At 32.0% G+C, this 17,358-nt stretch overlaps 1 protein-coding gene across 1 annotated transcript in view; it reads right to left on the bottom strand.

Moving 5' to 3' along the window:
* Positions 1 to 3,514: 3,514 nt before the first annotated feature.
* Positions 3,515 to 17,358, bottom strand: part of LOC139511950 (LIM/homeobox protein Lhx9-like) — a 37,027-nt gene continuing 23,183 nt past the window's right edge. The window contains exons 4-5 of the mRNA XM_071299160.1: positions 6,799 to 7,016; positions 3,515 to 5,769 (exon numbers count right to left, since the gene is read on the bottom strand). Of these exons, the coding sequence (XP_071155261.1) occupies positions 5,485 to 5,769; positions 6,799 to 7,016 (503 nt within the window). The 3' untranslated portion in view covers positions 3,515 to 5,484. The remainder of the gene's footprint in view (positions 5,770 to 6,798; positions 7,017 to 17,358) is intronic.

Consider the following 17,358-nt stretch of genomic DNA (forward strand, 5'->3'; position numbering starts at 1 on the left):
TTCTTGTGAAATCGCTTGAATACCTGGACGTGTCACCTCACACCCCTAACAATACCTTTGGGAGTAATACCTTTAGCCATATGAGGGAAGATGCGAATTTATTTGAATAAAGTTTATTACTTTAAAGAATTATGAACGAATTAGATTTTCGAAAACAATTTTCACGGAACACTTATTTATGATTTGAACTTTGACTTTTTAACTAATTCCAATATTAACAGTTTAAAAATAACTGACTATGGTTATTTAAAAAAAATAAGAACATTTTTCGTATCAAATTAGTTAGTCAAATAAAACAACCGTACGATTGACAAGATATCGACACGCAATTACGACTACATCGGTTACTGTAGTTTTGGTCCTTTGTGGTTTATAGATATATCGTGATTTTCAATCGGAGAAGATGACAAAATGGCGGAACGCAGAGAATTGATACTCACAATTTAAAATCGATGGTGATCTCTTATCTAGCGGAATAAAACTTATATATCTAAAAATTTGAGCATTTTTATACAGAATGGACATAATATCAATTTTTTATTTTTTTGCAAAGTTTCCCTTTAAATGTACTATTTTTCCGTGTGCGTTCATGTGTCTTTTGTGTACTACATTTCCGTGTGCGTTTTTGTTTCTTTTGTATACTACTTTTCATTGTGCGTTGTTCTTGTGTCTTTTATGTACTACTTTGCATTGTGTGTTCTTGTGTCTTTTATGTACTATTTTCATTGTGTGTTCTTGTGTCTTTTATGTACTACTTTTCATTGTGCGTTCTTGTGTCTTTTTTGTTCTTCTTTTCATTGTGCGTTAATTCTTGTGTCTTTTATGTACTACTCTGCATTGTGCGTTCTTTTGTCCTTAATTTACTATTTTCATTGTGACTTCTTGTGTCTATATGTACTACTTGTTATTAAGCGTTCTTGTGTCTTTTATGTACTACTTTGTACTGTGCGTTCTTGTGTCTTTTATGTACTACAATCATTTTGCTTTCTTGTGCTTTTTGTGTACTACTTGTCATTGTACGTTCTTGTGCCTTTTATATACTACTTTTTACTGTGCGTTCTTGTATTTTACACATTATTACTCCACTGAATCAGATAAATAAAAAGGGGTTGGTAATGAGATACAAGAAACTTGTTTAAACCGACACATATTTATTTGTCTCTCAGAAGTCACGAATCTTACCATTGTACTACGTAGTTATATATGTAATGCGTTTTTTTTTTTGTGATTTCGAGAGTTTAGTTTTATAAGATGTATTTACAATTTTTGACAAATCAGCATCGATCAATTTATAGACCATGATGATCTTGTATAGACAATTCTTCATTATTGGCTTTTAGGTCAGTGCATCATTGTGTCATGTGGTTAGGTCGTCGTTTCATAGAGGTATGCCTCACATCTGCTTATCTGATCTTTATTACAGGAAAACAAGAATGTGTCCCAAGTACACGGATGCCCCATCCGCACTATCATTTTCTATGTTCAGTGGACCGTGAAAATGGGATAAAATCTCTAATTTGGCATTAAAATTAGAAAGATCATATCATAGGGAACATGTTTACTAAGTTTTAAGTTGGTTGGACCTCAACTTCATCAAAAACCACCTCGACCAAAAACTTTAACCTGAAGCAGGACGGACAAATTGACAAACGGACGCACAGACCAGAAAATATTCTTATATTGTAAAGGGATGCTATCACTATCAACGTCTTCTTTGGCCACATCAAAGTTTTGAAGGATTTTTTATAGTGACAAGCGCCAAAGATAATTTTGATCAAAAAGTTTGACAGACTTACAATTTCATCCTTTTTTCCTTGAATCTTTGATAGACTTTGACAGGAATAAGCCAATCATAATGCGGTTTAGAAATGATGTAATATTTAGTTTATAAAACAAAAGCAGTATAGCAATATTGGTGCATGATAAAAAGAAAATTACCAGCTGTGGAGAAAGCAATGAAAGATGAATTTATTGAATTTGTTTCGATGAGAGGTTCAACTTCATCAAGGACTTAATGTCGTTTTGTCAATTCTTAAATAATTTATGAATTTGGCAGCGGGGTCCTCGCTGTGAAGTTCTTGAAGGAGATTGTTGAAGGTATTTCTTTGTATTCGTCAAAAAAGCCAGTTTCCTGTCCTATTTTCGTCATTTTTTTAAAATTACCAATGCACCTTCTCAAACTGGTAATAAACAGTGAAAGTGTAATGCTGGTATTCCTTGAGAAGTTAATTGGAGCTATTTTTCTCTTTTGTAAACATTTGTTCTGCTCTTTGGCCAGGTTGTTGTCTCTTTGACGCATTCTCCGTTATACATGTTAGAACATTGAGTGCATATGATTGAACCGTCCTCTGTTAGACGTCTGAGATATATACCCCCCCCCCCCCCAAAAAAAAACAACAACAAATTAACAAAAAACAAAAACAAAACAAAACAAAACAAAACAAAACAAAACAAAACAAAAAAAACCCAAAAAAACCCAACAAGTCCATAGAGAAAAAGGATGCTGCCACTCAACACTTTTACAGAACATTAGTGCATCTATAGGAATGAACAGTAAAAAGCATAGCTGTATATGCAGCAGGAACTATCTACCGTCCAAGTTAATAGTAGGTTAAGTGTCTTGGTTTTTTTTGTATTTTTTTTTCTCGATATCTCAGTTTCTTTCTGGCGTGGTCTACTGTCTGTCCATGTCTCTTTTTAGCAATGGCGATATATGTCTCTTACGAATTACGGTTTATTACGTTGAAATATCACTCATCGAATGTATCAATTCAGGACACAAAATCCCTTAACGCACAAATCCTATATGCAAAAGAACAACACACACAAGAACCGAAAGACCACTTCTCTGTGAAAATTCAAGGATGAACCATGCAATTCAGGATTCTGGGCGCCATGACAGGCGTTGTCGTTGGTTATCGTCCAACATTATGGTTGTTCATTTATTGTTTTAGCATGAATCATGCCGTAAGTTTTGTCTTGTGAATTGTTTCACGTTTATTCATTCTGGTGCCGTTTATAACTTACTCGACGTGTGATTTTAAATGACCCCATTGTATCTTTTTTACTATACGATGTCCTATAGTTGATAGCATTATTGTTATTTGATACATTGTGGGTAGTTGTATCAGTGGCAATCATTGAAAATATCTTATTTTTATAAAGTGTAAACAAAAGACTCATCAGTGACGATTGAATCAGAAAAGTAAACAAGGTTTATAAACGAAATTCATGAGCATCGATGACTCAAAACTCCGAAGGATTTTGCTAGATATAGCTCAGGCGATCTATTCCTGTGGTAGAAATTCCTAAAGTAAGTCGATAAATTCCAAATTTCGATATATTAAAACTGAAGCACGCCTCAGGGTGCGGGAGTTTCACGCTGCATTGACGACCCATCGGTGGCCTTCGGCTGTTGTCTGCTCTTTGGTCGGGTTGTTGTCTCTTTGACACATTCCCTATTTCCATTCTCAATTATATTTCTTATTCATTGAATGAGTATAGGAGTTGTAAAAATAAGATAATTTTTTTCATTTATTTATAAAATTCAACAAAATATACGATACATCTAAGTTCCATTTTAAACGTACCTTTGTCCTGATGACAAACGAACATTATCAAACATAAATATATATAAACACAAATACACTATCATCCTCTTTTGATTCTAAATATTTCATGATTGTCATACTAAATTTTTGCAAAAAAATAATTTAAATGATAATTCAAAAAAATACTTGTGTCTCCGACAATGCGATGATAAAATAAGGGTAGATAGATAGATAAATGATTGTTTTATAAAAGGGTTTTGATGGGTTGTACATGGGAAACAGTCTTCCGACTATGATAGAGTATGTTTAAAAAAATAACAAAATAATCTCGAGTGTAGATACAAAGTGAGTGGAAACATAAGTTTTTTTTGTTATGCCTTAAAAGCATAATTCATGATTATACATATTTAGCAAGTCAAATAGCCTTCTCTATTATCCTATTGTAGGTAAAAGGGTTGGATGTCGTGTTGGGTTTGCATAGGTTAGGTAAATGGGTAGAATATAGACGCGGCAAATTTACAATCAAATGAGTTGCAATCAAACTGATTTATTGTAAGTTTAATCTATATTTTGGTTTCGTTATTATCATTTCACAACTTTAAAAAAAAATTATGAATGTGTTATTTTATAATTCCAAAACCACAAAAACAACTGATAATTCTCGTACGGGAAAAAAAATCTCGAAAGATACTGAATTTTAAATAAATCAAGACATTCTCCTTGTCAAAATCGTCGCAATATACAAGAAATAGGTCGTATACAATGCCAAAAATAAATATAAAGTCGACAATTGGGACGCGTAATGATTGGATACGACATCAGAAAGAGGGCGCAAAACATTTAGCGAAAACTTCAAATAACTATAAAGGATATTCCAGTCCATTTTAACGCAATATTTATCAGTTCACTTGCACTTTTCGATCGCCCAATTTAGCAGCACTCACTATAACACCGTAAACAATAATATTGGATGGTTTGATTTAAAAGTTAACTGTTTGCATTTACAGTTTGATTTAAAATGGAACGAACTATGCGGTTTGAAACCAAAGAGAGGAGAGCAAAGTGAATAATGTGACGTATGCTGTAATGGGATGGGATCGATAAAGGTATCGGAAACGTCAAGAATTAGCACGGACATGCTCGGTAAATATTATGAACTGCACAGAAATATTTTCATGGATAAAATAGTTCGATTTTTTTAAGTAGTCTGTATTATAGTTTTAATATTATCTTTAATTCTAGAGTATAGAATGAGTGAACTAGGAACAGTCGAGTTTTTATCTAGACTTTAACGAATAGACTTGTAGCATTTGAGTTCACAAAAATAACTTAGTTGAATATGAGTGTTTGTTTTCCGTACTATAGTATTTCTTTCAGTATCAGGTAGCGCATTTTTCTGGACACGTCAATTTTTGTAATGATTGCTAAATCTACTTTTTTAGTTTAAAGAAGGAGAAGAGTGGATCTATTGCTAGAACTGTCATTGATGATTGTACTTTTTACTAAAAAAAAATATTGTACTTTTCACTAAAAAAAAATAGACTTAAAAATGGTGCATAAATTGGTTTTACTATGGCGCTTAATCTTTTCCTTCTAAATTGTTCTATGACAAAAATGAGATGGTCCTTCTACTGTCTTACCATAACTAGTTCCTTAAATGAGATGTCATTCACACTAAAGGTCAAACAATGTTTAAAACATTCATAAAAAAAATGAGGAAAATTAAAAAGAAAGAAACAGTTACAAAAAAATATCTACTGCACGTAAAATGAAGTGTACTCTTCTAAATTTCTGGTTTTGGTTAAATGAAATATGGGATCTTTAATATTATGTATAAACATATTAGTACATAACGGATAAAAATAAAACATTTAAACAGAGGTAAAAATAGCACTAAAAACACAAATTCACAGAAATGTTGTCATGACAAATATCAATTGATTGAGTTAATTGAATTTGTAAATAAGTCTGATAAACTACTTGTAGAGTGGTCGGATTCGACATGAACACTTTGTAATTCCGACAAAGACGGTGAATCACTTATATCCGACATCATAGGTGATTGACTGTCGGTAATTTCCGACATTGACATTGAGTCTTTAATTTTGTCGTCATCCATTGTTCCCGACTCCGATTGATCGTCGGCCTTTTCTGGTTTATCTCCATCTGATTTCATTTGATTTCGTCGGTGTTTAGCTCGAGCATTTTGAAACCATACCTGAAAATGAGATTAATATTGATTGAATTATATGCATATAATTTGTTTAGTTTGTAACAGAAATTATGTTTACAAGGCCAAAGGATCAATTCATGGGGAAGACGTTCTAAGTTGCAAAACTTGTGTCCAATCCTATTGTCAATGTTTTTTTGGACAATAAAATATGTTTAAACTAGACAAACTGTCACAATATAGTCAACAAAAACTAAACGGAAACAGTAAACAGTTAGCGACACAACTTCCGTGCACTAAAACTAGAAGGAGCTAGCCATTCCTGTTCTACTGCATAAACAATATACACATACTACTAACCATAGATACATGCATCTATGTACCAACCTAGGTTATAAGTTTCGAATTTCAGATCAAGGGTTTTTATTTATTTTCTCATATTCTCAAAAATGGAAATAATCAAAATGTTATAAATGATAATATTCAAAATAAAAAGTTCTATAGTATAGAAGTGAGTCTTTCTATCTGTTTTTTTATTTTAGAAAATAAATTATTATTTTTCTATATAGAATGTTTCGCGTATATATGTACCTTGAGTCTTAAAAAGAATGAAGCCTACAAGTTTTGGTTATGTACATAATATTTTCATGTTTTCCATCATTTGTAGAATCCTAAAGACTAATCAATGTATGATATAGTCTGTTCGATTCATTAACAATTTAAGTGTATAACAAAGGTTGATTTTGAGCTTGACATATCTTACAGCTATAAAGACGAATACTGTGAAATGACATCTATAGTTATTTATGGTTCGCGAGGTTTCTGTTTCATTAAACGGCCGGTACGTTTACCCAAGTCTCTTTTGATTCACATTGCTACTTCATTTCATGCATGCCAGAAATTGATGATCATTTCAATTTTTTTTTAATTGTTTGAAGTTATTTTGTTCCATTTGGGTTTAAAGCTCTAAAGCTATAAATCGTTTTAAATCTTTATAGAACCACGTGTCGTCATAAAATTAGTATATATGCATACCCTTTTTGTTATATGTATTGAAAACTGCTATATATCTATTACCTGTAGTACACGTTTTGATAATCCAGTCTTTTGAGAAAGTTGTTTCAAATCTTTAGCATCAGGATTGTGGTTCAGGTTAAAGTAGGATTTCATTGTTCGTAATTGGTGATGTTTAAATGAAGTTCGGACTCTTTTTTGTCGCGGAGGTTGCTGACTACAGTAGCCATCCTGTCTCATCATGTCGCCTCCTCTATCTGAACCATCACCAGGGACTAAACCTGCAAAATATAACATAAGTTAGACAGATCTATAGTGTTGACAATAGTCGATATTAAAAGTATTTTGAAACATCTGTGGTTAGAAGCTTTTTTTAAATGCCGTGATTCAGTGTTCAAAAGCCCGTTGCTGACGTAAACGTCAATAAGACAGAAGCTCAACGATACCAAAATACATGCAAGTATATATACACAATGTTTTCATTGTGTCATTTGTTTTGTTTCACGGTCTTGTGCATGTAGTTTTATTTTAGCGGCAATAGCCCACAACAATCTATACACATATATATGTTATGAAAAAAAAGTATGCAACCTTCATCCCAACGAACCCAAAACAGGAGTTCCATTTGAAGGCGGATTAGTCTGCATAGATTAACGTTTTAAAAAGCCGCTTAAGTGTTTCTAGTGCATATTCTATAATCACTTATATCTATGCTTCTTTCAATTATGCCTATATGCTACATATTTAAAACTCGAATCAATCATTACAAGATTTTCTCTGGTCTTTAAATCAACTCAAAGCGTATATACATACTAAATTATCATCTTAAAAAAACCTTTTAATTCATGGCATCCAACGCTTAAAATACTATATCAAATGTAAAAATCTATTGTATATATCATCTCTTTTCGGCACATTTTAGCTAAGGCTTTCAAATCTTTAATTTTCAAACAAAATGCATAAAAACAGTAGCAATAAATCATGCCAATTGATGAAATACATATGGATATGCAAAAACGTAGATTTGCAGACGACAGTGCATCTAAATGTGTGGTATTCTGGATTGACGGATGTTATCGTATGGTTGGGTAAACGTGTCATGGATGGTTGCAAGATCCATTTTCACCGCTTCTGCAGTCAGAGTGGGAATATGATGTCACTACAGACGCGAAAATATCATCTATAGCTACCGATAGATTTTGACAGTTTTTCTGTTTGTAGATATTTTCATTTACGACAGACCACCATGTTTCCCGCGCCTTGTCCGTCAATACGAAGTGTTCCTAATGCATTTTTGACGAGAAAACCGGGTGCGTGAACGTCATGAATATGATGACGCCTAAATCAGACTGCATTCCCTGCATTGCTGATCCATATTAAACAAACAACTATGCTCGCGTTATGTAACTATTAGCTTTTCATCCACGATTTGCCACAGAAAGTTGTATACAAACGACCAAGGTCATGCTTGACAATGTTTTAGCTTCTGTTTAAATATATGTGTGTCAACCTTTCTTTTAGCAAATATTGTATGTATATCATGTAAGTTTAGTGAAATTCAATTACATATATATATTATATTTATTGGGCACTAAAGTTTACAACCACTCTCAGCACTTACAAATTTATGTGAAAGCAGTTTTAAGCAACATTTACACTACTTTAAATGTAGTTTTAACCCGCATAAGATCGATAAGTGCAATTTCTTTTCGGTTTTGTTGAAGAAAAAATTTCGTATATACAGTACGCATTTATTACTGGGTAAATTTTTCTTGTAGCAAATTAAATCATTACTTTATCAGACTATTTTACATGTTCTCCACACCTTTTCAACAAATATTTACATGAATTTGACTTAAATTTTTTTTTTAATATGATTTATTGTCAAATTAAAATAAATTTTACTTAGAGCATTTGAGTTTTGAAATTTATTTGAAATTTATGAGATAAGTATATCTTCCAGTGCACCATGTTCATTATCTTTTCATTTTAAACTTCTGAATTTTCTGATTCAAATATTTTTATCGGTAAACAGTTCTGTCACAGCTAAATTTTAGTTTGGTGCAAATTATTCTGGTTCTTAGAAAATAAGAATATATTATAAAATAAGACAGTATTCCTACAACACAATAATACAAAAAAAGGACATCAACCAAGGGTGTGTTATTATAAATTATATCTAGTGAAAATATGTATGCCAAGTTCTATAAGTCAACACATTGAGACAAAATAAATAAAGCAAGTGCATGTTTACTTTCTAGGATAAGACCTACACACTTCATACTTGAAAGACACCATAAAACAGATGAATTTTGATTTCTACGTTTTAACTGGTCCTATTTTTATCAGAAATGGAGAAAAAATATACAATAACATCATGTGTCGATTGCTCATGTGGTTGAAACAATTGATATACAAAAAGTGATAAACCTTGTACTGGTTTTTCTTGATTGATATTCCAAGCAATATTCATACAATTCATTCATCAGACGCTTCAAACATGGTTTCCGCATCAGTTTTACTTCTTTCATGCATTCTCAACAATTTATGTTTTAACAATAAATCACATTAATTCTAGATTGACTTTGCTGAAGTGTGTTTTACCCCGATCCACTCAATTTGGGCCCCACTGAAAGTTTATTAACATGTTTTGGTAAACCACAGAAAGAGAAAGGTTAGTAAGTTCTGTACAATGAATTCTATTAAAGAAAGGTTAAACACATCCATCATTTTATGATCAAAACTTATACAACTTTTAATCATGGTTTAAGTAATTTTGAAAATCGTCTAGGTTTTAGAAACCAGTAACCATGCAGTCATGCACGCCAGAGCTCTAACATTTATTATATTGAGATTTTTGGAAACTAAAAAAACCAGGTGCATAAAATGTATTGTTTAGAACCGCACAAATGATTGTTTTATTGTTGTTTACTTCTAAGTTCAGTGGCCAATATTACATACATGCTCAGGACGAGAACAAACCGTCAATTAATACAATAGGTAGGTCTTGTTATATCGGATGACCTGGATACAGGGCGAGAAGTTAGGAATGCCACTGGAACATGAGGGTATATTGAAAAGCGATACTTTAGCCTTGTATTAGGCTATCCACTGATCACGGCCCTCAGAGCTGTTACTGTTATAATGCACATATTACATGATATAGGATTTTCTACAATTTGTTCATCCCGTTTAGCCAAACAGACGCCCCCTTTTGTCAAGGGGTTTCTTCATGGTCGGAAGAAGATAAAAATACCTGATTCTATTTCCTAAGTCGCCTTTAGGGTTACCCCCAGTCGAAATAAAACGAAGTTATTTTGTATTTAACAGTTAACTCCATCAAACACTGTCAATCAAGACTTCCATTTTTGCCAGAGCCATATATATCCGTCTCAGAAAATTATCGCAAAGGGTGACTACATATAGATATAGTGGACATCGTATCTGAATAAGTAGAAGTTACTTTATTATGTAACGTTGTCATTACATTTCACGTCCTCACACTTATAGAATGAAATTCAAAACAGTGTGGCTGTGGCCATTGATTGACACATAAAGTTCATCCATTGACTGGGACAATTTAGGTGAACATTTGTATGTAACGACCACTGCTCACTATGTACTTTTTAAAGACTCTTAAACTATGGGGTCACCAAAGGTTCTCAACACCTTAATAAAGTAATTCGAAAAATTAATCAGAAATAACACGATGTTTTGATTTATATCAATTATATAAATCAAAACATAAAGGTTATTCCTGATTAATTTTTCGAATTATTTTATAATTAAAGGCGTTAAGAAACCTTTGGTGACCCAACAGTTTAAATGTCTATCGTAGGTACGTCGTGAACAGTGGTCGTTACAGACAAACGTTCACGTAAATTGTCCCAGTCAATGGATGAATTTAATGTGTCAATCAATGGCCACAGCCACACTGTTTTGAATTTCATTCTATTACAATATTGTAAATTACTGACTATGGTTACATGAGTTACGTGTAAAGCAGAGTATGTTGTCCCTTCCGAAGTGGGCCACAAAGAGAAAACATCTTATTGAGGTTGGTATATGGCTTCATGTTATTTATTTATCAAGAAAGACACAATTGAAGCTTTTGATAAAATGCATATCATAATCTCATATTTTAAGATTACAGATAAAAAATATTTCCCTACTCTGTGAACCTTTTCTCACTTTTATGATATAATTATTAGGCATCGTAGTTGTTTATTCATCTAAGTGAAATTTACACAACTCCCTTCTCCTAAATAAAAATTCGACCCCGTTTTATGAACTACAAATTATATACAGGATAAACGAAACTGATAGTGAAGATAACATCGCATGATAAAGTTTATGTTCCTGTCAACATTAATTTTATTTTTCAGGTAGCCACTCATATGCTGTTCGAAAAGAAACATTCATTAGCTTTTCATTGCTAAAATGTGCAAGTTTAGAAAACCATAAACTCCATGACATGAAAAGGCAGTGTGTAAAACATGGTGATAAATATAGTCTCTTTTTCATCGTAATAATTAAGTCTTTTACTATTCAATTAAGCAAAAATAAATTTGCGCAAAGGATATTGACCTTTGCAGATATTTAATTGAAAATTAAAAATGCATAAATAGAGTGTTTTTTTAATGAAAAAAGTTAGTTCGATAACTTGTACAAATTGCATTATTATACCAAAAACATAAAATTAAAGGAGTCATTCAAATGCGTCAGAATTATTTAAAATAAGGTTGGTCTGAAGATACGGAAATTAATTATCTTTTTCCACCTTTTGGATTTTCACATATTGTGTTAGGAACTTTTGGCATGATATTCAAATGAAATAGTTTAAACATTAAAAACGAAATCAAATCAATATTACGAACAATATTTTACAGCAGATCCTAAAAATGTCTGCGTGACTCGTATGGGATTGACGTTTGATGTCAGTTTGGGGGTAATAATAAATCACTGGCTCGTTATCGGTGATAACTACGTACCAAACTTCCCCGCGGAGAACAGGAGATTTCTGCAATAGTTTTAACACTCTAAATCATCAGCTACAAATTACTGCGCTCCATGGAGGATAATCATCTCCGCAGTAAATAACACGATCGCTATATCACCTGCATACTCAAGTGATATGCATCAGCTTTTAATAATGGCACTGGTGGTCATGAAAATTGTTTTGGGTACATTGGAAGCCAGTGTTGGGGTAATGAAATAAAGAATACACGGATAAATTCACTGGACGAAAAATCAAGAACTTAAAACTAAGTAAAGTTAATATTTCTTTATTACGGGTAAAACCAACTGAAAACATTCATGTTTGCAATTTGGGTGGGCTGTTTAAAATTCGAATGCTAAAAATTTAAAACAAAGGTTGAGCGAAATATATGTAAAGTAAATTCTAAATTACAAGATTGACTGTTGATTGAAATATAATTATTTGGTCCAAAGACAGTTAGCTGCATGAACAGTTCAGTTCTGTCATCAGTAAAAAATATTTCAATTTTACTTTTTCTGATGTCAAATGAAAATAAGGACTAAATTAGCTCTGCTGCAAACAGTGTCCTTTTAAATAACTTTCTGACAATCATAGTGTTTATGAAATGTGATAACCTCCTGTCTTGATTGCTTGTGTCGTTTGTTTGTTGTCAGAACGTACATTCACACATTTTCGCTTTAATAAATACTTCAGAAATACAAATTGAATTTGTTTTTTTATATTCGCTGGATTAAGTCTATTAAAATACTATTATGTTTGATACATTTATTGTACAACAAAAAATTGTTGCAAGAAAAATCGTCAGGAAGGCGTCAATCTTTTGTTAAATTCAACAACCATAAATTTATTTTGTTTGCTTCGAATTTCTACTTAAAAGGGAGCATGTATAACTAAAATATTATATTTAAATCAGGTTCCTTGTGTAAAGAGGCATCTATTTATTTATAGACTAACAAGTGTGGTCAATATTAGAAAAATCAAATATTTGAATTAGTTTCTCTATCCGGCACATACGTCCAAGTCACAGAGATCTAAAAGCTACTGAATACGAGGATTTTAAACATAAAAATTATTTATTGAATAAAAATAACATAATAGGCAAACGTTATTTTAAAACGCAACCGCACTGTTTTTGTTTTCTCTGAATTTTGAAAGTACTAATTCGAGAAATATATATAACGTCTGCATGGCAGAGGTTAACAGAAATTAAAGTAACGCAAAATAGGTGAGTATGTTATATGCAACTGGAAATGGGGAATGTATCAAAGAGACAACAAACCGACCATAAAGCAGACAACAGCAGAAGGTCACAAACAGGTCTTCAATGCATTTTTATGAAATTTTGAAAAAGTACAATATGGTTGTCTAGTTGGCAATGATATCACATCTCCTCATTCTTATAAAGTACCAGCTGATTTCCAGTTTAAGCGGCATAGCATGAGAGAAACATAGAACCAAATATAACGGAAAAATTTATCAATATAAAATTAAGCAAACAAACAATAATTAGGCCTAAACATAAAAAAATAATTGTTGGTACATTTTTCAATTTTCTAAAATAGGAAAGAAAAGTAAACATCTCTAACTGAATTCAGCAAATTCAACTTATTCAACTAATGAAAACGATTAAAAAAATAACCCATGAATGTTTCATATTTCTACGAAAGACCTTGTCCTCTGTGACCTTATTTACACTTCAAAAGCAATCAAAAATTTAATCACTTTTTATTAATTATTCAAAGTATAAACAACCTGGTCAACAGTTCTGTAAATACTCAACTAAATATGTGTATTGTTTCTCATTCGGGAATTAAAACTTTAACATAATATCAAAGGAATTGATTTTTGATGTTCCGTGTGAAAACGACATACACTTCAAACTCTTAATATTTAAACTACATCTTCAACATTAGTTTGTTTTATATGTCTCTGGTTTTATGAATGAACATTAAAAGGAAGCTAACACCTACTCGCTTACAATACGGCAAGATAATGTTTGAAATGTGCTACACGAATATCTGGCATTTTCGATTTTCAACACAGTGTATGAACTGGTCAACTTTATTTATACAGTGGCTAGCATCCTTTTTATGAAACATATATAACGAAACATTTCCGATTTCATGAAAGAAGAACATCAGCGATCATCCATGGTAGTTTTGAGAATAATCATTAAAGTACCTTACAATTCCTAAAACTATAGTTAATTCAATTGTATGGACAAGTGGACCGATCTAGAAATTCAACTTCTGCTGAAAATGAGCATAACGACTTTCGTTGAGCATTTCTAGCGGTATGGTTACGATGGTAAATGAAGTCGAGACCAACCAATATTTATAAAAAAAAAAAGAAGATGTGGTATGATTGTCAATGAGACAACTTTCCACAAGATACTGCTTTTTTCACATAAAAATGTAACTGTTACTTTATCATGTTTATAGTCATGTAATATTCTCGTAAGACTTTTTCAACTGATTGCAAAATGTCAAAACACTAATCCATTCCCACAATGCACCAAACCGTCTGAATTGAGGGGCACCCTCGTCGTCATTGAAAACCTAAATATATTTATATTCAATCCCATACTTGGAAGATTTAGAAAAAAAAGTTATTACATAACATTAAAAGAAATTGATAGTGAAACATGAATGAAAATTTACAGCATTAATTCAATCGGACTTTAAACGTATAAGGAAAATACCACTTGTGTTTTAGTAAGGATATTAATCATTAAGTTTTAAACCACTTCTGGATAAACTCGCTATATACATCCTGTCGGCTACTGTTCATGTATATTGGGTGCTAAGACCGGTCAATTGCCGATTTCTTGTGTCCTAATTCTTACTTCCTTTTCGTCCGGTCTTTCGGAATTCTTTATGGTTCAGTGTGTCAAGTATTGGGATCCGTTCAAGGATTGACTCCATCCGATGTACACGAAAGATACAAGTGTTAATAGGTCAGATGAACAGAAAATAGTATAAAGTTCTATACGAATCAAACAGTGAATTAAAGCATACAAAAAATGCAAAGATTTTTTCGAGATTGCATTATTTTGTATATACTAGTAGATAAATAAAAATGCTAGCCCTTTTTGTTTCAAACCCACAAAAGACTTCCACGAAAATTCGATATATAAAGGTCAAACAATGGCAAGTACTTTACACCATCGAAATAGTCTGTACACCGTCTGTAATCCGTGGCAGCTTTGATATTCAAGTCATCTACTCGAGAGACTAAATGACAACTATACTATATGTATGTGTGTATGTGTGTGTGTGCTGTAGTTGAAACTTAGCTATATAGAGTGTAATTACTACTACATCCTTTAGCCATCATAATCTAATTGAAATTTACAGACAAACAGAACAAAACTGAAAGAATCGCATAAAATCTAAGTGGAGCGAGACCGAAGAAATCAGTGGATGATCTAGAAAAGAGAGGAGAAAAGGGGGTGGGTGGGTGGCACTGACGGCATAAGAGGGGCCTGTTCCAATCATTTTTCAGTGATTCACAAAAAAATCAAAAGAATTCCCACAAAAGTGGGGAGGGGCTAGCTATGTATATAATACATTGTATTATAAAATTATTACTGGAAATATTTCATAAAATTAGTTGCTTAATTATAAGTTCATTCAATGTTTTTCTTTTAACAATAACAATAAGAATATGTATTGTTTTAATTAATAAGGACATTTGATGGGCAACATGAAAATCACCTAGACACAAAATGATACACTATCATTTTTACATTGAAATGAAATTTAAACTGTTCATTTAATTATAAATCTACATTTATATTTCTTTATCTCATATCATAATAAGATAATTTTGCTGTCTCAATATTAAGGTCTGACCAAATAGACTGTTTTGGTCTAAAATACACCATGCCAAAAACGTAAAAGTATTTGTGACAAAATATCTCTAAAGGACCAACACTTAACTCAATTAACTGATAAAACCATATTTTGTCCAAATTATTTTTTAACACCCACACCCTTAAAATAATCGAAATTAAAATCCCATCAGGATGTTTACAGATTGATACATCCGCTACTAGATGTCGGTTGAGTCTGAGATGCAGCCAAAAATCTTTTAATGTCAATTACTATATATGGAAGAGCCTCTTGATATTTTGTCGAGGAAAAACCGTTCGATTTACATTATATGCACCTATAATTTTATCTTTTCAATCTTATTATCTATATTTATAACATTCGTCATGTATAGTTATCTAGATCCCAGTCCGTTGGCGGAGTGAAAAGATTTTTATAAACATAGATTTTAAAGATCTAAATTATTATTTGAATCACAAGATATATTTTCACAAACTATTTATCGGTAAATATAAATTCGGCAAAAGGAAATTTGCATTCTAGATTTATAGTTTCCTATTAAAAAAGCATGAGAATATAAACTAAAAAAATATAAGATCATTTTCTAATTTGCCAAAATGAAGTTTATATTGTGATATGTTCAAAAAAAATATGTCTCCGCACCTTGAAAACTAAATGAAAGAATTTTAAAATAAAACACTAGAAGATACCTCTGAGAAAATGCCTCAATAATATCAAACGAGAAAATCTGGTTACCTTATGTTTTTTCCTGCTATATCATAAAAAAAGCTATGTAGATTCCTCTAGAAATTATACTATTTCTGAGTTATCTCCCCTCAAAGTCTTAAATTACAAACTAGAGGCTCTCAAGAGGCTGTGTCGCTCACCTTGGTCTATGTGCATATTAAACAATGGACACAGATAAATTCATAACAAAATTGTGTTTTGATGATGGTGATGTGTTTATAGATCTTACTTTACCGAACATTCTTGTTGCTACAATTATCTCTATCTATAATGAACTTGGCCCTTTAATTACAGTGGAAAATATTTTCTAAAAATCTACAAAAATTTATGAAAAATATAAAAAAATTACTATAAAGGGCAAGAACTCCCAATGGGGTCAACTGACCATATCGGTCGTGTTGACTTATTTGTAAATCTTACTTTGCTGAACATTATTGCTGTTCACTGTTTATCTCTATCTATAATATTATTCAAGATTATAACCAAAAACATCAAAATTTCCTTAAAATTACCAATTCAGAGGCAGCAACCCAACAACTGGTTGTTCGATTCATCTCAAATTTTCAGGGCAGATAGATCTTGATCTGATAAACAATTGAACCCCCATTTCAGATTTTCTCTAAATGCTTTGGTTTCTGAGTTATAAGCCAAAAACTGCATTTTACCCCTATGTTCTATTTTTAGCCATGGCGGACATCTTTGTTGGTTGACCGGGTCACCGGACACAATTGTTAAACTAGATACCCCAATGATGATTGTGGCCAAGTTTGGTTTAATTTGGCCCAGTAGTTTCTGAGGAAAAGATTTTTGTAAAAGATTACTAAGATTTACGAAAAATGGTTAAAAATTAGCTATAAAGGGCAATAACTCCTACAGGGGTCAACTGACAATTTCAGTCGTGTTGACTTATTTGCAAATCTTACTTAGCTGAACATAATGGCTGTTCACTGTTTATCTCTATCTATGATATTTTTCAAAATAATAACAAAAAACAGCAAAATTTCCTTAAAATTACCAATTCAGGGACAGCAACCCTACAATGGG

Source organism: Mytilus edulis, chromosome 2 (genome assembly GCF_963676685.1).
Source record: "Mytilus edulis chromosome 2, xbMytEdul2.2, whole genome shotgun sequence".
Taxonomy (NCBI): domain Eukaryota; kingdom Metazoa; phylum Mollusca; class Bivalvia; order Mytilida; family Mytilidae; genus Mytilus; species Mytilus edulis.